This window comes from Bubalus bubalis, chromosome 1 (assembly GCF_019923935.1).
Source record: "Bubalus bubalis isolate 160015118507 breed Murrah chromosome 1, NDDB_SH_1, whole genome shotgun sequence".
Classification (NCBI taxonomy): Eukaryota; Metazoa; Chordata; class Mammalia; order Artiodactyla; family Bovidae; genus Bubalus; species Bubalus bubalis.
The window spans coordinates 90,330,380-90,357,910 of NC_059157.1; the positions used below are offsets into that span (position 1 = coordinate 90,330,380).

General features: G+C 42.8%; 1 protein-coding gene across 4 annotated transcripts in view; it reads left to right on the top strand.

The window, feature by feature from the left end:
- The window catches only part of LOC123464564 (transmembrane protein 45A-like), an 82,927-nt gene that overhangs the window by 19,840 nt on the left and 35,556 nt on the right, over positions 1-27,531 (top strand). The window contains exon 1 of one of the 4 annotated variants that reach the window (XM_045165246.1): positions 16,525-16,624. The exons of 2 other annotated variants lie outside the window; for them this stretch is intronic. In XM_045165246.1, the coding sequence (XP_045021181.1) occupies positions 16,579-16,624 (46 nt within the window). In that variant the 5' untranslated portion in view covers positions 16,525-16,578. Of the gene's footprint in view, positions 1-16,524; positions 16,625-27,531 lie in introns of those variants that run through there. One more of the 4 variants, XM_045165250.1, reaches the window with a different exon arrangement.

Here is a 27,531-nt window from a genome sequence, read left to right on the forward strand (position 1 = left end):
ACAACCAGAAGATAAATTCTTTATCTTCAGAGCCAGCTTCATGGTTGTGCAATGTGTACAGTTGTACAGGGTCCAGTTTTAGATGAGAGAGCTTCATTCTTGGTTTAATGCTCTACTATCACTGTTGTGAACATCCCAACAATTTATGAACAAGGGACCCCACATTTTCATTTTGTTTTTGGCCATACAAATCTATTAGCTGTTTCTGCCTCATTCTTCCAGGGTCACTCAGGTGTCACAAAAGGGAGAAAATAAAATCAAGAACCTGTTTGATCACCTTCCTCCAAGTTTATGTATCCAGATACTGCTACCCATTCTTTGATCTTAATTGATGGCATATTTAACCTCCTGTAAGAGGAGATTCTCAGAGATCTCTTTTCCCTTTCTAAAAGCATTTCCATATTGACTTAGAACCTCTAATTAAAAGAATGATTCAGGTCTGGGCAACATGTAGTACTTCCGTACTTGGAAAAGAAGGATTTTCTACATCTCCTTGGTTTACTTTGTTTTATGGTTCTTCGCACAACCTCAATTTCATGGGTGCATTTTACACATAAATGTGTAAAATTTATTTTTTAAGCAAGATCTAAGAAATATTATTGGCTATTGGGTCCAAATACCGAAACCAGCCGCAATGATTGTGAATATTCTTTCCTGAGTTTTCTTAATCTTCATAGGCTGTACACAGGTGAGGGGTGTACCCTGCAGCTTTTTATCTATTTCCCTTGGGTGGGAATGGGTGTGAGTAGCCTGGCTTGGTGGACTGGCCCAGGAGAGAAAAGTGGGGTCATGGGTGGGCCTTATCCCTGTGGAAGCCTCCACTATTTCTGTGGTTACACACTGGCCACCTAAGTTGGACGATGAGAAGTTTCATAGAAATGGTTAGTCAGGAGGCAGAGTTGGTGAGAGTGGGCATAAAGGCTGTAAGTCCTTCTCAGGACCTGGAGAAGCACCTGCTGACGGTGGCTGGGGAGTGCTTCCCTGATTGCCAAGGACAGGGTCTTCTGCTGAGCAGAGAGCGTGCATAGTGGAGTGACACTCAGTCTTGCTCGTCTGATGACATTAATTACAGGGTGTTATGGGCCAGGTTTCTGTAGGTTGAGTGGAGGTGGAGGCCCCTGGCAATGCGTGCCATGCCCAGGGAGAAATGTGTGAGTGGGAGGAAGAAAAAAGGATTTCTCTGGAGCTGTTCCAAGGTTGATGCTGGTGAAAGATGCTTGTCTCTCTCAAGCATTAAAGCAGCATCTGCCAGGATTGTCAGCTACTGAACAGCACATCTTCAACACTCATGATCCATGGGGAGTGTGGGTACAGGTAAAAGAGTAGTAAGTTTTAATATTGTGTTTTCTTACTAGTTGCTTTTGGTGTGCAACTGGATGTGTGTATGTGTGTAAAACTGACAGAAACTTGTCAGGTTATGGTCTATTGATTTTTTTATTCAATTTGGCAAATTTTCAGCATTAACTAAGACATGAAGGCTTTGTTTTAAGGCTTAAAACAAGGCTTTGTTTTGTTTCTTAATCCTTAACCCTTCTGCCTCAAGTCCAAGGTGCTACTCAGACCAAGGATGATGAATGACTATGAAGGGAGAATTGGTTTCACACAGTCAAAAATTAGTTCACCATTTCTATAGTAATCTTTAGTGTAAAAGAGCAAGAACTTTTCATTCACATTGACATCTAACACTTATGTACCAAATTATTATATGCCAAGCACAGTTCTAGAGCCAGAGATTGAGAAGAAAAGAAAAATAGAAAAAATAATCCTACATCCATGAAGCTTTTGTTCGAGTGAGGGGCAACACAATCAATGAAATAGCCAGGGAAGTCTGTAGTAGTTTAGATGGGAATTATTATGGGAAAGTAAAGCAAGAAAAGGGGATGGGGTTTGAGGCACTTAGTAGTTTTCACTAGGATGATCACGAAAGACTCCTTGAGAAAGTTTTTGAGCAAAGACTTAGAGGAGATAATGGGAAGAGCATTTCAAGAAGGAGAAGCAGCAAGTGCAAAGGCTGTAAGGTGGAGGCAAGCCTGGTGTGCAAGGAGAGACAGGGAAGCCAGTGTGGCTGGTGGAGGGGAGGATGAGAAGAGGCTGGAGGAGTGACAGGGGCTAAATCACTTGGGGCTATGAAGAGAAGGGGATGACAGAGGATGAGATGGCTGGATGGCATCACCGACTCGATGGACGTGGGTTTGGGTGGACTCAGGGAGTTGGTGATGGACAGGGAGGCCTGACGTGCTGTGGTTCATGGGGTCGCAAAGAGTCGGACACGACTGAGCGACTGAACTGAACTGAATTGATGAAGTTTCTTGTGAAAACTTGGGCCCAACTTATACTTCAATAGAGTAACACTGGCTCCTATGTTGAGAAAAATGTGAAGGGCAGAGGTGGAAGCAGAGTCCAGTTAGACCATTGTAATAACCCAGACCTATATGAAAGTGGTTACAGGGGTGCAGTAAAGAGTGGACAGCCCTGGGGAATATTTTGGAGATAGAGCCAGCAGAATTTTCTAGTGGGTTAGATGTAAGAAGTGAAAGAGAGGAGTTAAGGATGACTCTACATCATCCTTAACTGTGGTGGGGGCGAGTAACCAGAAAGATGAAGTTGTCATTGAGTGGGGAAAACTAGAGCAGGTCTGGTCTGGGAGGGATGTTAGGAGATCTGTTTTGGATGGTTTGGGATTTGAGGTGTATGTCAGACATCTGAGCTTCCCTGGTGGCTCAGATGGTAAAAGCATCTGCTTGCAATGTGGGAGACCTGGGTTCAATCCTTGGGTCATGAAGATCCCCTGCATAAGGAAATGGCAACCCACTCCAGTACTCTTGCCTGGAAAATTCCATGGATGGAGGAACCTCTTAGGGCTACAGTCCATGGGGTTGCAAAGAGTCGGACAAGTGACTCACTTTTTGTTTTGAAGTGAGCAACTTCACTTTTTCACTTCAGATATTTAAGTGGAGATGCTGAGTGGGAAGCTGGATATGGGAGTCTAGAGTTAAGCAGTGAAGGCTGGGCTAAAGATAGAAATCTAGGAGTGGATATAGTATAGGAGGTGATATAGTATTCATGCTGTGAAGCAGAATGAGATCCCCCAGTACTGAGGGCAGGTAGAAAAGAGTTCTAAAAACTGAGCCTGAGGACTTGCTAATTTTAAGGACCTGTGAGATAGGAGAAAGCAGAAAAGAAGGAGGAACCAGTGAGGAGGAAAAACAGGGGCAGAGTATTTTCCAGCAAAAGGCCCTGATCCAGTCTTTGGATTTCTGCTAGTGGCTCAAGTAAGCTGAGGACAGAATTGGCTATTGAATGCAGCAATTTGGGATCTTTGGGGACTTTGACAAGAGAGCTAGAATCAGGTAAGATCAGTAAAGAAGAGACCGGTTGAAGTAGGGAGAAATGAAGTTGGAGACCATTAAATTGCTACCAGTCTTCCTCACTCCCAATCCAGAAGAAACAAGCCCCTCAACTTCCCATTTTTATGATTTTCTTTATTTTATTTTGCCAACTCTGTTAATCTTTGTAAGTAACCTTCAGTTCTTTTGGAATGGGCTGACAAGCCAGCAAGATGGGATGCTCCCACAGGAGGGAGCCTCTACTGGGGCACAGAGCTTCTTGTTACTTCCCTTCATGTCTGGTGGTAGAAATGTGGCCACTTGTCTGGTCCTGAGGGTGGTGGCGGGGGTGGAGCGGTGGGGGCAGGCACAGCTATGCACACTGCATGATACAGGCCCTTTGAGGAGAATGCATTTGGGTCATGATTTTTGAGGGGGGGCAGGTTGCTCTCATTGCTTCTTGGTGAGGCCACAGGAATAACTGTTTTAGCATCTGTCTTGTTATAGTTGCAGAGAAGGGCAAGATTTGGGATAAACTAGAGGGATTTCGCAGCAGCAGCAGAGGGATTTCAGAGGAGAGCACAAGAGTGAAGGACATGATGTTGAAAGGAGAAAAAAAAATCAGTACATATTGGTGGCTTGTCAGCTGTGGCTCTTGCCCTTTAGGGAGATGAAGATTCATCTCATCCTGCAGAGGCTGACCTACATTTCAAAAGTGACTGTGAAATTTGGCATGTTTGAGGGATACTCCTTTCCTGGCTAGGGCCACAGGATGACTCATCTGGCTTGGATATAGTTGGCTTTTGTTGAGGTACCAGGAGAGCTCCCGTGCAGGGTACTGGACTCAATTCCCAGTAAACAAGAGTATCTCCTGATTCCTCCACTTCCTTCCTGTTGCTTCAGTGAGGCTTCATGACTTTTGGCTCAGGAAATCGTGAGTGATTAGGGAGTACAGAATATGATTTTTTGGTTTTCCTTTAGGACCATGTTAGGATGCTAGTAGATGCCACACACAGGACAAACTGGTGGAGCCCCCTCTTAGCTGCCCCTGCTGGGTTCTGGAAAGTTATGCTGTCTGCTCTGTTGTTTATGTGCTGTTTTACCTTGGGCTTCCCTGGTGGCTCAGACGGTGAAGAATCCACCTGCAATGTGGGTGACTTTGGTTTGGTTGGGAAGATTGCCTGGAGGACGGCATGGCAACCCACTCCAGTATTCCTGCCTGAAGAATGCCCACGGACAGAGGAGCCTGGAGGGCTACAGTGTATAGGGTCACAAAGAGTTGCACATGACTGAATGACTAAGCAAATACCTGGGGAATCTGGCTTCCCTGGTGGCTCAGATGGTAAAGAATCTACCTACAATGCAGGAGACCCGGTTTCAGCCCCTGGGTCAGGAAGATCCCCTGGGTCAGGAGAAGGGCACAATAGCATACTCCACTATTCTTGCCTGGAGAATCCTGTGTACAGAGGAGCCTGGTGGGCTCCAATCACAGTCCATGTGATTGCAAAGAGTTGGACACGACTGAGTAACTAAGCATGGCTACTTATCTTGGGCATCTACCTGCAGTGCCTTTTTGAAAAATAGAGTTTATTTTTTAGAGAAGTTTTAGGTTTACAGCAAAATTGAACAGAAAGTACAGTGGGTTCTCATACATCTTCTCCCTCAAAACATGCACAGCCCTCTCCACTATTGACATCTCACTCTAGAGAGGTACATTCTGACAAACCTACATTAACACATTATTATTATTCAAAGTCCCTAGTTTGCACTGTGGTTCACTTTTGGTGGTATATGTTCTATGCCTTTTGGCAAATGTATGATGGCAGGTGTCTACCATTATAGAATCATATGTAATAAGTTCATTTCCCTAAACATCTTCGGTGCTCTGCGTGTTCAACCTTCCCACCTTTCTTACCCCTAGTAACCACTGATCTTATTACTCTCTCTATGGTTTTCTAGAATGTCACATAATTGTAATCATGTAGTAAGCAACCTTTTTAGATTGGCTTCTTTCACTTAGTAATACACATTTAAGTTTCTTCCATGACTTTTTGTGGCTTAGCAGTTCATTATTTTTATCACTGAATAGTTTTCCATTGTATGGATGCATCTGTGCGTGCTCAATCGCTTCAGTCATCTCTGACTCTTTGAGACCCTATTGGACTGTAGCCCACCAGGCTCCTCTCTCCATGGGATTCTCCAGGCAAGAATACTGGATTTGGGATGCCATTCCTTCCTCCAGGGCATCTTACTGACCCAGGGATCAAGCCCACGTCTGTCTCCTGCATCTCCTGCATTGCAGGCAGTTTCTTTACCCTGTGAGTCACTTGGGAAGCCCCAGTGTCTGGATGTGTTACACTTGATTATCCATTTACCTACTGAAGGACATCTTTATTGTTTTCAAGTTTTGACAATTATGAATAATTGTTCTAAATATTCATGTGCAGATTTTTGTGTGGACATGCTTTCAGCTTGTTTCGGTAAATACCATGGAGCCTGATGCTGGATCATATGGTAAGAGTATGACTAATTTTTTTAAAAGCTGCCAGATGGTCTTCCAAAGTATCTGTACCATATTGCTTTCCCATCAGCAATGATCAGGAGTTCCTGTTACTCCATGACATCACCAGCCTTTGATGTCAGTGTCGCAGAGACTGGCCATACTAATAGATGTGTAGTGGCACCTCACTGTTGTTTTAGTTTATAATTCCCTAATGGTAGCAGCAGCAGCAGCAATGGCATGGTATTGAGCTCCTTTTCATATGCGTATGTGCCATCTGTGTATCTTACTTTGGTGAAGTGTCTGTTCAGGTCTTTTGCTCACTTTTTAAAAAACATAATTTTATTTATTTATTTTTGACTATGCTGGGTCTTCATTGTTGCACCAGCTTTCTCTAGTTGTGGTATGCAGGCTTCTCATTTTGGTGGTTTCTCTTGTTGGGAGCATGTCTTCTAGTTTGTCCAGGATTCACCATTTGCAGCACACATGGGCTCAGTAATTGTGGCTTCTGGGCTCCAAATCTTTGACTTAATAGTTGTGTTGCATGGGCTTAGTTACTCCACAGCATATGGGATATTCCTGGGCTAGGGAGTGAATCCATGTGTCCTGTATTGACAGGCAGATTCTTTACCACTGAGCCACCAGGGAGGCCCTTTTGCCCACTTTTAAATTTGCTTGTTTGTTTTGTTTTCCTTTCTTTTTTATTAAGATAAAATTGACATATAACATTGTATTAGTTTGGGGCTTCTCCAGTGGCTCAGTGGTAAAGAATCCTCCTGCAATGTAGGTGACAGGGGTTTGTTCCCTGGGTCAGGAAGATCCCCTGGAGAAGGAAATGGCAACCTGCTCCAGTATTCTTGCCTGGGAAATCCCATGGACAGAGAAGTCTGGCAGGCCACAGTCTATGAGTTGCAAGAGTCAGACATGACTTAGCAACTAAACAGCAACTACATAACAACCACAGTATTCATTTTAGGTGTACAAGATAATGATTTGATATATGTATTGGGTTGACCAAAAAGTTTGTTCAGTTTTCTCCATAAGCTATTCTGAGCAACCTTTTTGGCCAACCCGTATATATTAAGAAATGATTACCATAAAAAGGTTAGTTAACAGATCCATCATCACACACAGTTACATACTTTTTGGGGTAGGATGAGAACTTTTAAGACCCACTCTCTATGTAACTTTCAAATAGACACTATTATTAACTACAGTCACCATGCAGGATAATACATCACTTTATTTATCTTGTAGCTGGAAATGTGTACCTTTTGACCACTTTTATTCATTTTATCCCTCCTCTCCAACCAGCCTGTGGCAATAACCAGTCTGTTCTCCATTATCTATGGGTTTGTGGTTTTTTATATTGCACTGCTTGTACTGAGATCGTACAGTATTGATCTTTGTCTCTCTGAATTAACATAGTGCCATCAAAGTCCACCCATCTTGTTGAAAACAGATGTGGTGAGGATTAGCTTTAGCTTCCTAAAGATCTTCACAACCAAGATAATCACCATGCTGTGATTACTCACCTAGAGCCAGACATCCTGGAATGTGAAGTCAAGTGGGTCTTAGAAAGCATCACTGCGAACAAAGCTAGTGGAGGTGATGGAATTCCAGTTGAGCTCTTTCAAATCCTAAAAGATGATGCTGTGAAAGTGCTGCACTCAATACGCCAGCAAATTTGGAAAACTCAGCAGTGGCCACAGGACTGGAAAAGGTCAGTTTTCATTCCAATCCCAAAGAAAGGCAATGCCAAAGAATGGCCAAACTACAGCACAATTACACTCATCTCACACACTAGTAAAGTAATGCTTAAATTCTCTAAGCCAGGCTCCAGCAATACGTGAACCATGAACTTCCAGATGTTCAAGCTGGATTTAGAAAAGGCAGAGGAACCAGAGATCAAATTGCCAACATCTGTTGGATCATGGAAAAAGCAGGAGAGTTCCAGAAAAACATCTATTTCTGCTTTATTGACTATGCCAAAGCCTTTGACTGTGTGGATCACAATCAACTGTGGAAAATTCTGAAAGAGATGGGAATACCAGACCACCTGACCTGCCTCTTGACTAACCTGTATGCAGGTCAGGAAGCAACAGTTAGAACTGGACATGGAACAACAGACTGGTTCCCAATAGGAAAAGGAGTACATCAAGGCTATATATTGTCACCCTGCTTATTTAACTTCTATGCAGAGGACATCATGAGAAACGTTGTGTGCCGGGGTCCAGCCCCGGCTGATCCAGGGTCTTTGAAGAAGAGACGGCTAGGCGACCTATTCAAATGTTAATTAGAGATAATAAAGAGTAATAGAATGAGGATAGCTCAGTAGGAAAATTCAGTGGAGAAAAGAAGCTGAGTGGCTTGGTTTATGCGGAAAATCAATATAACCCATGACACCAGGTTAGCTCTGACCACGGAGGCCGCAGGCGCCCTCTCGAATAGCGGAAGGTGCCCCACCTTAGACACCTTCTCGAGTGGGTCTTAGAAGCCCAGGCAAATAAATGGTCGCAGAGGATATCCACGCTCCAGATGGACACTCAGCTGGAAGTTAAAGGGAAGAATGACATGGGGAGACCAAGCGTTGGTGAGCAAGGCCCATAGCTTTATTTTCAACAGGGGCTTTTATACCCTAAGTTACACATAGAGGATAATAGGGGATGCAAAATCAGCAGTCTTTGATGCTTATCAAAAACCAGGGTTTCTTTCCTGCAGATTTATCGTATACAAATGGTTTAGGTGATTTACATCATCTTCTGGCCAGAGGCCTATTAACATTTTATGACTCTTGACAAGGACTTATCAACAAAGACTTATTTTCTCTAAGAGTAATTATTTTAAGGTTTGGCGCCATCTTCCGAAGATAAGATTACGTTCCTATAGGGTGGATGTGTAATGGGTTTACAAAGGAAAGAATTTACTACCTTAAGGGTCTAAAGTTACTAACACTAAGGCCACTACTTATTTTTTCTACATACCAACTATATTAATTAATGCACATTCAAGGATACAATTCAGGGGATGTGAAAACTTGGCAACAAACATTGGCTCATCAATGAAATCTTTTACTAGTTTTATTCTGACAGTTTCTAATTCTCTGAGAGGCTCTAAGCTATTTGAATATCTTAAGCTTCCAGTGCCTCTGGAGGCTGGGAGACTGTAAACAATCGTATGCATAGCTGTAGGTGTCCGGGTAAACTTGTCAGGCGAGTTAGAGAGCCATCTGAGGGGTTTGGATTTAAACACTCCTAATTGCCCAGGAACTTTATTAATTGGAGCTGTAAGTTAACTCTTTGACAGAGAGAGTGAGATGGTGGTGGGGGACAGCCCCCAGTAAAGTCAGAGGTGAGAGCACAAAGCAATAAAGTAGGCAGACTCTGGTTTTTGGGGGGTAGATGCTCGAGAATATCCGGGGGCACTCCCGAGGCTCGATCCCGCCTTTGCGTATGCCGAGCCCCCTTCCTCATGACCTTTGTCACGAGTGGAATGTCTCTCGCCGGCTCCCGGCAGTTGTGCTGTAAGAAGCACAAGCTGGAATCAAGATTGCTGGGGAAAATATCAACAACCTCAGATATTCCGATGTAACCACCCTTATGGCAGGATCTGAAGAAGAACCAAAGAGCCTCCTGATGAAAGTGAAAGTGGAGAGTGAAAAAGTTGGCTTAAAGCTCAACATTCAGAAAACTAAGATCATAGCATCCGGTCCCATCACTTCATGGCAAATAGATGGGGAAACAGTGGAAACAGTGTCAGACTTTATTTTTCTGGGCTCCAAAATCACTGCAGATGGTGATTGCAGCCATGAAATTAAAAGATGCTTACTCCTTGGAAGGAAAGTTATGACCAACCTAGACAGCATATTGAAAAGCAGAGATATTACTTTGCCAACAAAGGTCCATCTAGTCAAGGCTATGGTTTTTCCAGTGGTCATGTGTGGATGTGAGAGTTGGACTGTGAAGAAATCTGAGCACCAAAGAATTGATGCTTTTGAACTGTGGTGTTGGAGAAGACTCTTGAGAGTCCCTTGGACTGCAAGGAGATCCAACCAGTCCATCCTAAAGGAGATCAGTCCTGGGTGTTCATTGGAGGGACTGATGCTGAAGCTGATACTCCAATACTTTGGCCACCTCATGTGAAGAGTTGACTCATTGGAAAAGACGCTGATGCTGGGAGGGATTGGGGGCAGGAGGAGAAGGGGATGACAGCGGATGAGATGGCTTGATGGCATCACCGACTCGATGGACGTGAGTTTGAGTGAAATCCAGGAGTTGGTGATGGGCAAGGAGGCCTGGCGTGCTGTGATTCATGGGGTCGCAAAGAGTAGGACACGACTGGGTGACTGAACTGAACTGATATGACATCACCCCCACCTTGGCAGAGTTCATTTGGATCTCAGATGTCAGCTGCTGCTTCTGTTTTATTTTTTTTAATGATTAATTTTATCTATTTACTTAGTTAGCTGCTTCTTGGCTAGGGCTTCTATAATGCCATGCTCACTTCAGCACGTACACACAGACCTGTGGGGCTATTGACTCTGTATCTCTCTGTACCAGCTGGGTCTGGCCTTCTGCCCACTCAGGCCACAGCAGAGCGATGGCAGCCGGAACCACTCTGACAGGTGGGACTCTTCTGGCACTTGTGGGGAGTGACCAGAGCCTCCTTGCCACATTTGGCTCCTGTACCCTGGCTCCAGGATACCTCCAAGCCAGTTTATATAAAGAGTATTTCTGATCAGCCTAGTAATGAGGGGGGAGGTGTTTGTTGTCGATTATTTATTGTTTCTGGTTCAGTTGGAGTTCATTAGAAGCCATGCTTTCCTAACGCCTCTAGTCCTCTCTCAGGCAGTGCTGTGTTTCTCTGGTTAGATACCTGCCCAGCAATGTCAAATCCTGGGTTCAGATCTGCCTGCAAGAAGACCAAGGCAGGGAGTTCCCTAGTGGTAGGACTAGTGGTTAGGTTGCCTAGTGGTTAGGACTCTGTGCTTTCACTGCGATGGCCTGGGTTCATCCCTAATCTGGAAATTGAGATTCCGCAAGCAGACCAAGAAAAAAAAGAGGAAAAGGCAAACAGTGCCTGGTGAGTAAGTGTGGGGCATAGGGTAATGACCTGTGTGTGCGCTCAGTTGCTCAGTCATGTCCAACTCTTTGTGTCCCCATGGACTGTAGTCTACCAGGCTTCTCTGTCCCTGGAATTTTCCAGGCAAGAATACTGGAGTGGGTAGTGATTCCCTTCTCTAGGGATCTTCCTGACCCAGGGATTGAACACACGTCTACTGCATTGGCAGGCAGATTTGTTACCACTGAGCCAGCAGCTTCCTGATAATCAAGCCCTCTTCTCTCTCACTTCCTGGCTGGTCCATGATGTTATAATGATAATTTTCATGAGAAATTCCATGAAAGTTTCTGATTCCTAAGACTAATTTCTCTATGCTGGAAGCGAGGGGATGAGTGCCAGGCAGTGGTTGTAGGCTGCCCTGGACCCTGACCTGCTTCTCAGGATGAGGAAAATTGGGCTATTTGGGGATGATATGTCATTCATCTTGATTTGTTTGCTTTTCAGGAGTGTGCCTTTGCTGAGAACATGGGGTTTACTCTTGTGTGGTATTGTTGTTTGGTTCTTTTTAATAGTGTAATACCCTAGTGTGCCATCTTCCAAAGTTTCCAAATTTTCTGGCATATTGAGTGCAACACTTCCACAGCATCATCTTTTTGGATTTGAAATAGCTCAGCTGGAATTCCATCACAACCACTAGCTTTGTTCTTAGTGATGCTTCCTAAGGCCCGCTTGACTTCACATTCCAGGATGTCTGGTTCTAGGTGAGTGATTACACCATCGTGGTTATCTGGGTCATGAAGATCTTTTTTATATAGTTGTTCTGTGTATTGTTGCCACCTCTTCTTAATATCTTCTGCTTCTGTTAGATCCATACCATTTCTGTCTTTCAGTTTGCTCATCTTTACATGAAATGTTTCCTTGCTATCTCTAATTTTCTTGAAGTGATCTCTAGTCTTTCCCATTTTATTCTTTTCTTCTATTTCTTTGCATTGAGCACTGAGGAAGGCTTTCTTATCTCTCCTTGCTGTTCTTTGGAACTTTGCATTCAGATAGGTATAGCTTTCCTTTTCTCCTTTGCCTTTAGCTTCTCTTCTTTTCTCAGCTATTTGTAAGGCCTCCTTAAACAACCATTTTGCCTTTTTGGATTTCTTTTCCTGGGTATGGTCTTGATCACTGCTTCCTGTACAATGTCACAGACCTCCCTCTCCTGTTCTTCAGGCAATCTGTCAACCAGATCTATTCCCATCAAAGTCCACCCATCTTGTTGAAAACAGATGTGGTGAGGATTAGCTTTAGCTTCCTAAAGAGTTTCACAACCAAGACAATCACCATGCTGTGATCACTCACCTAGAGCCAGACATCCTGGAATGTGAAGTCAAGTGGGCCTTAGAAAGCATCACTATGAACAAAGCTAGTGGAGGTGATGGAATTCCAGTGGAGCTATTTCAAATCCTAAAAGATGATGCTGTGAAAGTGCTGCACTCAATAAGCCAGCAAATTTGGAAAACTCAGCAGTGGCCACAGGACTGGAAAAGGTCAGTTTTCATTCCAATCCCAAAGAAAGGCAATGCCAAAGAATGCTCAAACTACAGCACAATTACACTCATCTCACATGCTAGTAAAGTAATGCTCAAAATTCTCCAGGCCAGGCTTCAGCAATACATGAACCGTGAATTTCCAGATGTACAAGCTGGATTTAGAAAAGGCAGAGGAACCAGAGATCAAGTTGCCAACATCTGTTGGATCATCATAAAAGCAAGAGAGTTCCAGAAAAACATCTATTTCTGCTTTATTGACTATGCCAAAGCCTTTGACTGTGTGGATCACAATCAACTGTGGAAAATTCTGAAAGAGATGGGAATACCAGAGCACCTGACATGCCTCTTGAGAAACCTGTATGCAGGTCAGGAAGCAACAGTTAGAACTGGACATGGAACAACAGACTGGTTCCCAATAGGAAAAGGAGTACATAAAGGCTGTATATTGTCACCCTGCTCATTTAACTTCTATGCAAAGTATATCATGAGAAACGTTGGGCTGGAAGAAGCACAAGCTGGAATCAAGATTGCTGGGAGAAATATCCATAACCTCAGATATGCAGATGACACCACTCGTATGGCAGAAAGTAAAGAGGAACTAAAAAGACTCTTGATGAAAGTGAAAGAGGAGAGTGAAAAAGTTGGCTTAAAGCTTAACATTCAGAAAACTAAGATCATGGGATCCGGTCCCATCACTTCATGGGAAATAGATGGGGAAACAGTGGCTGATTTTATTTTTTGGGGCTCCAAAATCACTGCAGATGGTGATTGCAGCCATGAAATTAAAAGACGCTTACTCCTTGGAAGGAAAGTTATGACCAACCTAGACAGCATATTAAAAAGCAGAGATATTACTTTGCCAACTAAGGTCCATCTTGTCAAGGCTATGGTTTTTCCAGTAGTCATGTATGGATGTGAGAGCTGAACTATAAAGAAATCTGAGCGCCGAAGAACTGATGCTTCTGAACTGTGGTATTGGAGAAGACTCTTGAGAGTCCCTTGGACTGCATGGAGATCATACCAGTCCATCCTAAAGGAGATCAGTCCTGGGTGTTCATTGGAAGGACTGATGTTGAAGCTGAAACTCCAATACTTTGGCCACCTGATGCAAAGAGCTGACTCATTGGAGAACACCCTGATGCTGGGAAGGATTGAAGGCAGGAGGAGAAGGGGACAACAGAGGATGAGACGGTTGGTTGGTCTGACAGACTCCATGGAGATGAGTTTGCATAAACTCCAGGAGTTGGTGAGGTACAGGGTAGCCTAATGTGCTGTGGTCCATGGGATAGCGAAGAGTCGGACACAACTGAGCAACTGAAGTGAACTGAACCTGAGGCTAACATAAGGGCTAGTCCCAGCTTTGCTAAATCTTCTGCACAGCTTAGAACAGGAGTCCCTGGTCCATGGCCTGGTAGGAAACAGGCTGCATAGCAGGAGGTGAGTGGTGGGTGAGTGAGTGAAGCTTCATCGGTATGCACAGTCATTCACCATTGCTTGCATTACTGCTTGAGCTCTGCTTCCTGTCAGATTGTTGGCAGATTCGATTCTCATGTGTGTTAGTTGCTCAGTTTTGTCTGACTCTTTGTGACCCAATAGACTGTAGCCCCCCACCCCCACCCCAGACTCCTATGTCCCTGGAATTCTCCAGACAAGAGTACTGGAGTGTGTTGCTCCCTTCTTCGGGGGATCTTCCTCACCCAGGGATTGAACCCAGGTCTCTTGCATTGCAGGCATATTCTTTACCATCTGAGCCATGTAAGATAGAATTTCCTAGATTCTCAGAGGAGAACAATAAATGTAATGTGTTTGAATCATCCCCAAACCATTCCCAGCCCACTGTGGTTCGTGGAAAAATTGTCTTCCATCAAACCGGTCCCTGGTGCCAAAAAGGTTAGGGACTGCTGGCTTAGAATATTACCTCTTATGAAATGTGTGAGGGCATCACCGTGTCCTCCATAGAGGCTGTCTGCTCCTATCACCATACCCTGACAGCTGGTCTGTTGGGATGCTGATGTTGCAAGAGCACTCTAGTCCTCTTTTAAGACTATGTGGTACCAGGTATTGCTTCTTATACTCAAACAGGGCTCTAAGCATGCTCAACAGTCCATCCATCATTTATTTACTTAACAACCTATTCAATAAATGCTGGGCAATGAGGATGTAAAGATAAGAGACACAGTTCTTGCTTTTCAGAAGCTCACAGTGTAGTGAGGGAGATCCTAGATATGTAATGATAGCATTCAGAAAAAACTCTGTGAGAGTGTCTTGAACACAGAATAGGGTTCCACACACTTGCAGAGTGAATTAGGGAGATTCCTTGGTTGAGATGAGATGACTGATGAGTTTTTTTTTTGTTCTCTTTCTTCCTCCTCTTTTTCTTGAACTGAGTCATGCAGGATGTGTATTATTGGTTGAAGGAAGGAAGGGTTCCAGGCAGCAGAAAAACTCTATAGAGCTAATGAGGCATGTTAGGGAGTTTGGAATATTTGGAGAACTTTAAATGCCATCATGTTGTTTGGTTATAGCAGAGTCCTAATGAACAGCTGCAATGGGATAAGAAATCCTCTGAAACATGTCTGTAGGAAATATTTCCAGAGATCAAATTGCCAACATCATTGGATCATAGAAAAAGCTAGAGAATTCCAGAAAAACATCTGCTTCATTGACTATGCTAAAACCTCTGACTATGTGGATCAAAACAAACTGGAAAATTCTTCAAGAAATGGGAATACAAAACCACCTTACCTGCCTCCTGAGAAACTGGTATGCAGGTCAAGAAGCAACAGTTAGAACCGGACATGGAACAACGAACTGGTTCCAAATTGGGAAAGCAGTAGGTCAAGGCTGGATATTGGATGTGAGTTTGAGCAAGCTCTGGGAGATGGTGAAGGACAGGGAAGCCTGACATGCTGCAGTCCATGGTGTCACAGAGTCGAACACAACTGAGAGTCTGAACAACAACAACAATTAACGGCTGCAATGGGATAAGAATTCCTCTGAAATATGTCTGGAGGATGAAGGAGACACTCCCACATTGGCCTGCAATGGTTAGACTATACTTTTGAAATGAGAGAGTATGTGAGATTCAAAATAATACCTTACAGGAGCCCTGAGCTGTCTTACCTGCAGGGAGAAAGTGTAGATAGCAGTGGGGCCTGTTTAGACTTGTTAGGTATGGCTTGTGTGAGTAACACAGCACAGCTGGGTAAGGGAGACTGGTTCTGAATCTTGCTTCTTTTGCTCAAAAGAGAATGTGATGTGGGCAGAGTTAGTGTCCTCATTTATAGACTGTTCTCAACCTACCTCTCCAGGGTTGATATGAGAATTAAATCACACAATTTATTTATAGGTGAAAGTAAATACCCAGCAAAGGTTAGTTTCTCTTCCCTGTCTTTTTCTCTCTTGCTTTTCTCCATCTTTCTACCCTTCCCAACCTCCTTTTTTCATGAATTAACTTTGTATTAAGAAAGTAGTACATGTAAGCATCCTGCAAGGATCTATATTAATAGTCCATTATAGCAGCCACTAGTCACATGTGTTTAGAGAATGCTTGGCTAATGCCAACTGAGATATGTGGTGAGTTGAAAACTTAATGCAAAAAAGGGAATGTTAGCTAATCTCGTTAATAATTTTTTCTATAGATCATATGTTTAAATGATAACATTTTATATATGTTTGGTTAAATAAAAATGTTATCAAAATTAATTTCACCAGTTTCTTCTTACTTTTAAAAAATGCAGCTACTGGCAATTTAAAATTACATTTTATTCTTAGGGGATAGCATTTTGTGGGCTTTGGGGACTCCGTGGTGAAAAGACAAACTGACTTCGCAGTGCTTATGCCTAGGGGGGAGGTGGAAAACTGCCACTGACAGCTAAAGCAACAACAGAAAGTAAAAAATAAAAAAGTAACAAATGTAAAAGTACATATTGTAAGAAGTATGTAAAGAGAAGGACGCCTGTCTGAGGGAGAGGTGTTTGAGCTGGGCCTCCAGGAAGGCATTTGCCCGTGGCATTTCCAGGCAAAGGTGGGAACACAGCATTCCAGCTGGAAGAAACAGACTGCCAGTCAATATTTACTGAGTCTACCAAACCCCCAGCATGTGGTTGGCAATGGGGAAAGGCTGTGGGGCTGCCAGACACAGGGAGGCTCCATGACTCCTTTGAGCTTGTGGTCTAGAGAGGAGACAGAAGAGACAGGTACGTCAGGGTTCAGGGCTGGGACATGTACTGGCTCTGGAAATGTCTTTCCTCCTCTGTCTCTCCCAGCTTCAGACCATCACTGACCTGCAGCCACAGCTTTGCAGGTCCCCAGAGCCTGTCTGTTCTTCCTTTGGCGGGGAACACTCACTTCTGCTCTTTTACCCCCGTTCCACTGCCCTGTTCTGAGTCAGACTCATCTTGGAAATGAGTGTCTGCAATAGCCTCTTAACCAGTTTCCTCGCCTCCAGCCTCTTGCTCCCTTTAATATCTTCTGTGCATTCCTACCAAATTAATCACCCTGAAATAACATTTAGACTGCAATTTCCCTGCTTCAAAGCTTTTACTAGCTTCCAGATACTGGCAGAGGAGCAGCATGCCTGGAGCTGTGGGCACCTCTGCCTCTCTTTTCACACTTTATCTTTCCTTGTCTGCATAATGACAGCACCCAGAGAAGCAGGGCCTGCAGCAGGATGCGCAGCTGGCCTCAAGTAAGCTTTGAAGCCTCACTTCTAGCCAGCTTACATAATTCCTGCTCCTGCCCCACCTCGCCCTCTGGGCCAGGCATGCTGGAATCCTCTTTGTCCTTCACACACTGAGTTTCATTGTCTCCGTGGAAGGGCAGGTGCATATCAGTAACAGCATGGATTTCAGAGTCAGTGAGATGAGGTTCAAATCCCAGCTCTGCCATTTAACTTCCTGTGAGGACACTTCCAATAAGCTTTGTCTTTTCTAAGCCTTAGTTTCCTCTTACTAATACCAGGAACCTAACTGTAATTTGTACCCCTAAGGGATGGGAGGGTTAAGATTTTGCAGGTGCCTAGTCCATGAGAAGTGAGTGAAGTCTCTCAGTTGTGTCTGACTCTTTGCGACCCCATGGACTGTAGCCTACCAGGCTCCTCTGTCCATGAGATTTCCCAGGCAAGAGTCCTGGAGAGGTTTGCCATTTCCTTCTCCAGGGGATCTTCCCGACCCAGGGATCGAACCCAGGTCTCCCGCATTGTAGGCAGACACTTTACTGTCTGAGCCACCAGGGAAGATCTGGGAAGTCCTTAATCCATGCATATTGTTTAAATGAGTGGTAAGCCCATGTATGTGCTGATTAACAGTGGTATCTCCTTTTCTTTCTGTATCCCTAGTGCCAGTTAGCAGCCTCTTTTTAAATGGTGATGGGCTGTAGTCTGACTTCTGTGATGTGGGCTGGAAACACTGGATGGGGACATTGAACAGTGGTGTCAAGAAGCTGGATGGACTTCAAGAGACCATCCAGTGTGGAACCCCTGAGGCCCTCTTGTGTGTCCAAGTAGATCCAAAGGAGTTGGTTGAAAAGCATACACACACACACACACACACACACACTTTGGGAGTATTATCTAGATGAGGAATCGCTGAAAAAGAGACTTCATTTTCCTTTTCAAAAGATGTAGTATGTAGCAGATTGTCAGCAAGAGAGGAATACAGGATCTTTTCCAGAATTAGTGCAACATAAATATTTATAAAGTGAGAGTACATGAAAGCTAATAAAAAAAGTTAAGTTTTCAACAACTCCTTTATGGAGCTACTGTATAAATGAGGCACAGGGGCACTTTTGATTAAGAAATAGCCACGGTGTAATTCAGAAAAGCATAGGATGTTTAAATAGACATTTGGATATACTCAGAAGTCACAGCCAAGTCAACTGAGATCTCTTACTCAGAGAAACATGCTAATGGATTTCATTCTTAGGGAGAGAGAAATATTCTTGCTTTTTTCCTTCTTATTTTCATGTGGCACTTCACTGACAGTTTCTTCACTAGCTTCATGAGTATTACTTGAGAAAAATAAATGACCCAATCAAAAAATGGGCCAAAGAACTAAACAGACATTTCTCCAAATAAGATGTACAGATGGCTAACAAACATGAAAAGATGCTCAACATCACTCATTATCAGATCAGATCAGATCAGATCAGTCGCTCAGTCATGTCCGACTCTTTGTGACCCCATGATTCGCAGCACGCCAGGCCTCCCTGTCCATCACCAACTCCCGGAGTTCACTCAGACTCACGTCCATCGAGTCAGTGATGCCATCCAGCCATCTCATCCTCTGTCGTCCCCTTCTCCTCCTGCCCCCAATCCCTCCCAGCATCAGAGTCTTTTCCAATGAGTCAACTCTTCGCATGAGGTGGCCAAAGTACTGGAGTTTCAGCTTTAGCATCATTCTTTCCAAAGAAATCCCAGGGCTGATCTCCTTCAGAATGGACTGGTTGGATCTCCTTGCAGTCCAAGGGACTCTCAAGAGTCTTCTCCAACACCACAGTTCAAAGGCATCAATTCTTCGGCACTCAGCCTTCTTCACAGTCCAACTCTCACATCCATACATGACCACAGGAAAAATCATAGCCTTGATTAGACGAACCTTTGTTGGCAAAGTAATGTCTCTGCTTTTGAATATGCTATCTAGGTTGGTCATAACTTTCCTTCCAAGGAGTAAGCGTCTTTTAATTTCATGGCTGCAGTCACCATCTGTAGTGATTTTGGCGCCCAGAAAAATAAAGTCTGACACTGTTTCCACTGTTTCCCCATCTATTTCCCATGAAGTGTTGGGACCAGATGCCATGATCTTCGTTTTCTGAATGTTGAGCTTTAAGCCAACTTTTTCACTCTCCACTTTCACTTTCATCAAGAGGCTTTTGAGTTCCTCTTCACTTTCTGCCATAAGGGTGGTGTCATCTGCATGTCTGAGGTTATTGATATTTCTTCTGGCAATCTTGATTCCAGTTTGTGTTTCTTCCAGTCCAGTGTTTCTCATGATGTACTCTGTATATAAGTTAAATAAGCAGGGTGACAATATACAGCCTTGATGAACTCCTTTTCCTATTTGGAACCAGTCTGTTGTTCCATGTCCAGTTCTAACTGTTGCTTCCTGACCTGCACACAAATTTCTCAAGAGGCAAGTCAGGTGGTCTGGTATTCCCATCTCTTTCAGAATTTTCCACAGTTTATTGTGATCTACACAGTCAAAGGCTGTGGCATAGTCAATAAAGCAGAAATAGATGTTTTTCTGGAACTCTCTTGCTTTTTCTGTGATCCAGCAGATGTTGGCAATTTGATCTCTGGTTCCTCTGCCTTTTCTAAAACCAGCTTGAACATCAGGAAGTTCACAGTTCACATATTGCTGAAGCCTGGCTTGGAGAATTTTGAGCATGCTTTACTAGCGTGTGAGATGAGTGCAATTGTGCGGTAGTTTGAGCATTCTTTGGCATTGCCTCTTTTTGGGATTGGAATGAAAACTGACCTTTTCCAGTCCTGTGGGCACTGCTGAGTTTTCCAAATTTGCTGGCATATTGAGTGCAGCACTTTCACAGCATCATCTTTCAGGATTTGGAATAGCTCAACTGGAATTCCATCACCTCCACTAGCTTTGTTCATAGAGAAATGCAAATCAAAACCACTATGAGGTACCATTTCACACCAGTCAGAATGGCTGTGATCCAAAAGTCTACAACCAATAAGTGCTGGAGAGGGTGTGGAGAAAAGGGAACCCTCTTACACTGTTGGTGGGAATGCAAACTAGTACAGCCACTATGCAGAACAGTGTGGAGATTCCTTAAAAAACTGGAAATAGAACTGCCTTATGACCCAGCAATCCCACTGCTGGGCATACACACCGAGGAAACCAGAATTGAAAGAGACACGTGTACCCCAGTGTTCATCGCAGCACTGTTTATAATAGCCAGGATATGGAAGCAACCTAGATGTCCATCAGCAGATGAATGGATAAGAAAGCTGTGGTACATATACACAATGGAGTATTACTCAGCCATCAAAAAGAATACATTTGAATCAGTTCTAATGAGGTGGATGAAACTAGAACCTATTATACAGAGTGAAGTAAGCCAGAAAGAAAAACACCAATACAGTATACCAATGCATATAAATGGAATTTAGAAAGATGGTAACAGTAACCCTGTATACGAGACAGCAAAAGAGACACTGATGTATAGAACAGTCTTTTGGACTCTGTGGGAGAGGGAGAGGGTGGGAAGATTTGGGAGAATGGCATTGAAACATTTGTAATATCATATATGAAACGAGTTGCCAGTCCAGGTTCAATGCACGATACTGGATGCTTGGGGCTGGTGCACTGGGACGACCCAGAGGGATGGTACGGGGAGGGAGGAGGGTTCAGGATGGGGAACACATGTATACCTGTAGTGGATTCATTTCGATATATGGCAAAATAAATACAATATTGTAAAGTTAAAAAATAAAATAAAAATTAAAAAAAATAGTGCCTATCCTTGCCTTTATATTTTTATATTCATATATGTGAGTGAGCAATGAATGGTTTGTTTAAGAACAATATGTAAGTTGCATCAAACCATAATTATGTTTTGCAACTTGCAATTTTCTTTCAACTTAATGCTTTAAAAATCCATCCATGTTGCTAAATATAGATCTAGTGCATTTTATCTTTAAAGAGGTCTTTTTTAACTCTAGTATTCTACATATATGTTGCTTCATGTTATTTTTCCATTTCTCTGTTGATGGATATTCAGGTTATTTCTAATTTCATGTTACTACTACCAATGAAGCAATAATTTTTTTTTGTATATTCAAGGGAACATGTCTAGTCTATGAATTTTTAGGGTACATAGTACATATGGAAGTGTTGGACTGTGGCCAGCAATCTCATTTACACTTCTGGCAGTGTATAAGCATTCCAGTTTCCTCACACTCTCCTCAACACTTGATGTAATAGATCTTTTTTAATTTTGACAAAGTAATAGGTGAAAATATAGCTCTACTTTAAATTTAGTTTTCTTTGATTTCTAGTGATATTGAACATCTTTTCATATGATTATCAGTCACTAAGGTTTTGCCTTGTGTTGAATTGTTTGTTCTTATTCTTGCCCATGGTAGAAGCATATAGGGGAACAGAATTTTTTTTTTCTTTTTAACTGATTCCTGGTTAAAAATTACATTCTGGCTGCTCAGCCTTTGTCGGTTACATTAATTGCCAATGTGTTCTTGGTCATATATTTTTTAACTGTATTTATGGTACATTGTGGTAAAGGTACTATAGACCAAAGGTTGGATATAAAGCCCAGTACTGTTACTTATCACCTGTGTGATTGTGGACATCTTAGTTCTAACTTTGCCTCAAGTTCTTTGTGTATAAAATCAGAGTGACAAGAGTATCCACTGGTGTCTACTTCAGAGGTTTCTTCTGAAGTTTAAATAAGTTAAAATGCAAAGCACTTACTTGAATGGAGGCTGGTATACAGAAAGCAAACAAAATGTTAGCTATTATATGAAACATAGTTTTTAAGGTTATTGTTGCTGTACAAAATAGATTTAAATATTTTTGGCTTTTATACATGATAGATTTCATTTCCATATTGCATAAAATATTCATGGAAATGTAGTATTCAGGAATGGGATAGATCCTAACAAAGTTGTCCAGATTAAGTTTATTTCAGATTCACTGCTTTGTCTCTTCAACATGGGCCTTATTATCTAAAATAGTTGCTAGGGTTCTATCCATCAAAATCGTGTTCCAGATTGCCAGAAGTAAGTGCAGAAGTGTTCATTCTCCCTTTTCAATTAGCTTTATTGAAGTATAATTTACATACAATAAAATTTAGCCATAAATTTTAAGTGTGTAATTTTATGATTTTTGACAAAGTATTTTAGACATTTTTCATTGACATGAGTTGTGAAGCAGCATGAAGCCTAGGTAGGTGCCCAATATGCTACTAGAGATCAGTGGAGAAATAACCCCAGAAAGAATGAAGGGATGGAGCCAAAGCAGAAACAACACCCAGTTGTGGATGTAACTGGTGAAGAAGCAAGGTCCTGTGCTTTAAAGAGCAATATTGCATAGGAACCTGGAATGTTAGGTTCATGAATCAAGGCAAATTGGAAGTGGTCAAACAGGAGATGGCAAGAGTAAACATCGACATTCTAGGAATCAGTGAACTAAGATGGACTGAAATGGGTGAATTTAAGTCAGAGGACCATTATATCTACTACTGTGGGCAGGAATCCCTTAGAAGAAATGGAGTAGCCATCATAGTCAACAAAAGAGTCTGAAATGCAGTACTTGGATGCAATTTCAAAAACGACACAATGATCTCTGTTCATTTCCAATGCAAATCATTCAATATCATGGTAATCCAAGTCTATCCCTCGACGAGTAACACCGAAGAAACTGAAGTTGAACGATTCTATGAAGACCGACAAGACCTTTTAGAACTAACACCCAAAAAAGATGTCCTTTTCATTATAGGGGACTGGAATGCAAAAGTAAGAAGTCAAGAAACACCTGGAGTTACAGACAAAGTTGGCCTTGGAGTACAGAATGAAGCAGGGCAAAGGCTAATAGAGTTTTGCCAAGAGAATGCACTGGTCATGCAAACACCCTCTTCCAACAACACAAGAGAAGATGCTACACATGGACATCACCAGATGGTCAACACTGAAATCAGATTGATTATATTCTTTGTAGCCAAAGATGGAGAAGCTCTATACAGTCAGCAAAACAAGACCAGGAGCTGACTGTGGCTCAGATCATGAACTCCTTATTGCCAAATTCAGACTTAAATTGAAGAAAATAGGGAAAACCACTAGACCATTCAGGTATGACCTAAATCAAATCCCCTATGATTATACAGTGGAAGTAAGAAATAGATTTAAGGGCCTAGATCTGATAGACAGAGTGCCTGATGAACTATGGATGGAGGTTCATGATATTGTACAGGAGACAGGGATCAAGACCATTCCCAAGAAAAACAAATGCAAAAAAGCAAAATGGCTGTCTGAGGGGGCCTTACAAAGAGCTGTGAGAAGAGAAGTGAAAAGCAAGGGAGAAAAGGAAAGATATACCCATTTGAATGCAGAGTTCTAAAGAATAGCAAGGAGAGATAAGAAAGCCTTCCTTAGCGATCAGTGCAAAGAAATAGAGGAAAACAACAGAATGGGAAAGACTAGAGATCTCTTCAAGAAAATTAGAAGTAGCAAGGCAACATTTCATGGAAAGATGTGTTCAATAAAGGACAGAAATGGTATGGACCTAACAGAAGCAGAAGATATTAAGAAGAGGTGGCAAGAATAACAGAAGAACTGTACAAAAAGGATCTTCACTACCCAGATAATCATGATGGTGTGATCACTCACCTAGAGCCACACATCCTGGAATGCGAAGTCAAGTGGGCCTTAGGAAGCATCACTATGAACAAAGCTAGTGGAGGTGATGGAATTCCAGTGGAGCTATTTCAGATCCTAAAAGATATTGCTGTTAAAGTGCTGCACTCAATATGCCGGCAAATTTGGAAAGCTCAGCAGTGGCCACAGGACTGGAAAAGGTCAGTTTTCATTCCAATCCCAAAGAAAGGCAATACCTAAGAATGCTTGAACCACTGCACAATTGCACTCATCTCACACACTAGTAAAGTAATGCTCAAAATTCTCCAAGCCAGGCTTCAACAACACATGAACCGTGAACTTCCAGATTACAAGCTGGATTTAGAAAAGGCAGAGAAACCAGAGATCAAATTGCCAACATCTGCTGGATCATCGAAAAAGCAAGAGAGTGCCAGAAAAACATCTATTTTTGCTTTATTGACTATGCCAAAGCCTTTGACTATGTGGATTACAATAAACTGTGGAAAATTCTGAAAGAGATGGGAATACCAGACCACCTGACCTGCCTCTTGGGAAATTTGTATGCAGGTCAAGAAGCAATAGTTAGAACTAGACGTGCAACAACAGGCTGGGTTCCAAATAGGAAAAGGAGTACATCAAGGCTGTATATTGTCACCCTGCTTATTTAACTTATATGCAGAGTACATCATGAGAAACACTGAGCTGGAAGAAGCACAAGCTGGAATCAAGATTGCTGGGAGAAATATCAATAACCTCAGATATGCAGATGACAGCACCCTTATGGCAGAAAGTGAAGAAGAACTTTAGAGCCTCTTGATGAAAGTGAAAGAAGAGAGTGAAAAAGTTGGCTTAAAGCTCAACATTCAGAAAATGAAGATCATGGCATCTGGCCCCATCCCTTTATGCCAAACAATAGGGAAAGACTGGAAACGGTGGCTGACTTTGTTTTCCTGGGCTCCCAAATCACTGCAGATGGTGATTGAAGCCATGAAATTCAAAGACGCTTACTCCTTGGAAGGAAAGTTATGACCAACCTAGACAGCATATTAAAAAGCAGAGACATTACTTTGTCAACAAAGGTCCATCTAGTCAGGCTCTGTTTTTTCCAGTAGTCATCTATGGATGTGAGTTGGACTGTGAAGAAGGCTGAATGCCGAAGAATTGATGCTTTTGAAGTGTGGTGTTGGAGAAGCCTCTTGAGAGTCCCTTGGGCTGCAAGAGGATCCAACCAGTCCATCCTAAAGGAAATCAGTCCTGGGTGTTAATTGGAAGGAATGATATTGAAGCTGAAACGCCAATACTTTGGCCACCTGATGTGAAGAGCTGGCTCATTTGAAAGACCCTGATGCTGGGAAAGATTGAGGGTGGGAGGAGAAGGGGACGACAGAGGATGAGATGGTTGGATGACATCACCGACTCAATGGACATGAGTTTGGGTAAACTTTGGGAGTAGGTGATGGACAGAGAGGCCTGGTGTGCTGCGGTTCATGGGGTTACAAAGAATTGGACACGACTTAGTGACTGAATTGAACTGAATGAAGCCTGGAAATACAGATGACTGCTTTAGATTCTTACCACATCACTAATACTCATCTCAGTGTCTAGACCTTTGTCCAATGATGTTGCACACTACTCAGCCTGGTTTTCTTTTCTGTTGGCATCCTTGTGCATTCTGACTTTGACTATCCTAGTGGATAAATAAATATTGTGGCTATGTTAAAAGCTTCACCTCCTTCACTGGTGCTGATAACTCAGTTATTGATAATCCTAGAGGGAGGATTCCTCTCCCTTCTATGTTTAACCTATGCAAATGTAGTTGATGAAGACTTTCTGATGGGACTATTCAAAAACCTTTTCTAGTCTTTGCCCTGATCTAGGGGGACAGAATAGGATTTGGAATCAGATATATAAAGAACTTGAAATCCTGGCTCTGGTCTTTAATAACTCTGTGCCATAGTGTTGGTTAGTAAATCTCTTGGAGTATCAGTTTCCTCATACCTGTGGTGGAAAGAAGGAGATGACAGAGGTTGAGATGGTTGGATGGCATCACCGACTCAATGGACATGAGTTTGAGTAAACTCTTGGAGTTGGTGAGGGACAGGGAGGCCTGGCGTGCTGCAGTCCATGGGTCGCAAAGAGTTGGACACGACTGAGCAACTAACTGAATTGAACTGTGGTGGAAAGAATATTTCCTTCGGTTTTCTCAAAGAGAGAATAAACAGATACATGAAAAGTTATTTGCACTTTATAGTACATGCTAGCTTCCTACCCCAGAGAAGGCAATGGCACCCCACTCCAGTACTCCTGCCTGGAAAATCCCTTGGACGGAGGAGCCTGGTAGGCTGCAGTCCATGGGGTCGCTGAGAGTCAGACACGACTGAGCGACTTCACTTTCACTTTTCCCTTTCATGCATTGGAGAAGGAAATGGCAACCCACTCCAGTGTTCTTGCCTGGAGAATCCCAGGGCCGGGGGAGCCTGGTGGGCTGCTGTCTATGGAGTCACACAGAGTTGGATACGACTGAAGTGACTTAGCAGCAGCAGCAGCTTCCTACCCATATCAGGTGCAACGCTACTAACAAACAATCTAGGCTTCTATATTTGAAGAGTTGGCTACAGGCACATAATGTAACATGGCATTTATTCTTACTTTCTATTTGTCAGTTTTGTTTTTCAAGATGTCTTTAGATTTCCTTATCCTGTCACATAGTTTCAAGTTGAGTGTTCTGTTTGTGATTCTGGATGTTTGAAGAAGAATAATCCATGTGACATGGATGGTTTTAGCTATCTGAACATTGAGAAGGATATGGGAATTAGAACCAGGGGCTTGGGGCTGGTGCACTGGGACGACCCAGAGGGATGGAATGGGGAGGGAGGAGGGAGGAGGGTTCAGGATGGGGAACACATGTATACCTGTGGCGGATTCATTTTGATATTTGGCAAAACTAATACAGTTATGTAAAGTCTAAAAATAAAATAAAATTAAAAAAAAAAAGAAAAGATAAAAGTAAAATGATGTCTTAGTAATGCATGATAAAATAGAGTAAAATAAATAGAATGGCAGCACTCTGGAATGGTTATTGTCACCTGACAGAGCCAGATTAGCATCTGGTTTCAAGAGCAGGTATTGAGCCACACACCATTGCCTAATATGAAGCGTGATGTGAGCAAACACATCAGGACTTAGGTACTTATGGAAGACAAACACCTCTGGGGAATGGTGATGGGGAGGCCACATTTAAATCTGAGTGTCTTTGTGCCTCCTTGCTTGTCCCCCACATACTCTAAGCCTTTGGTCCTCAAAACTCAAGAGTACCTAAAGATCAAGTGGTGAGTAGTTCTTAAAAATGCAGACTTCTGGGCTTCCTCCTGCTGATTGATTTAGTAGATCTGAAGTGAGCCCAGTCTGCCTTTAGTTAGGCACCCTGACTCTTTCTGATACTGTTTGCCACCCAGGCCAGTGTTTCAGGGAGGTGGGGTCCCAGGCAGGAGCTCGTCATTCATTGGCTATTTATTGAGTGCTAACTAGGTGTGAAGCATTCTAGGGGACATGGCCCTTGTTCACCAAGAGTTTACACTGAAGGAGGAAATAAGACTTGAATGCAGATAAGGTAGCAGCTGCTGGCTCTGACCAGGTTAGAGTCAGACTGTTGCTTCTTTCTTGTTCACATTTTACTTTGTGCAAGCCTCATATTGGTTTAGAATAATTTAATCTAACTTATTTATTCACCTGTCTCTCAGTTTGTATATTCTGTGAGGG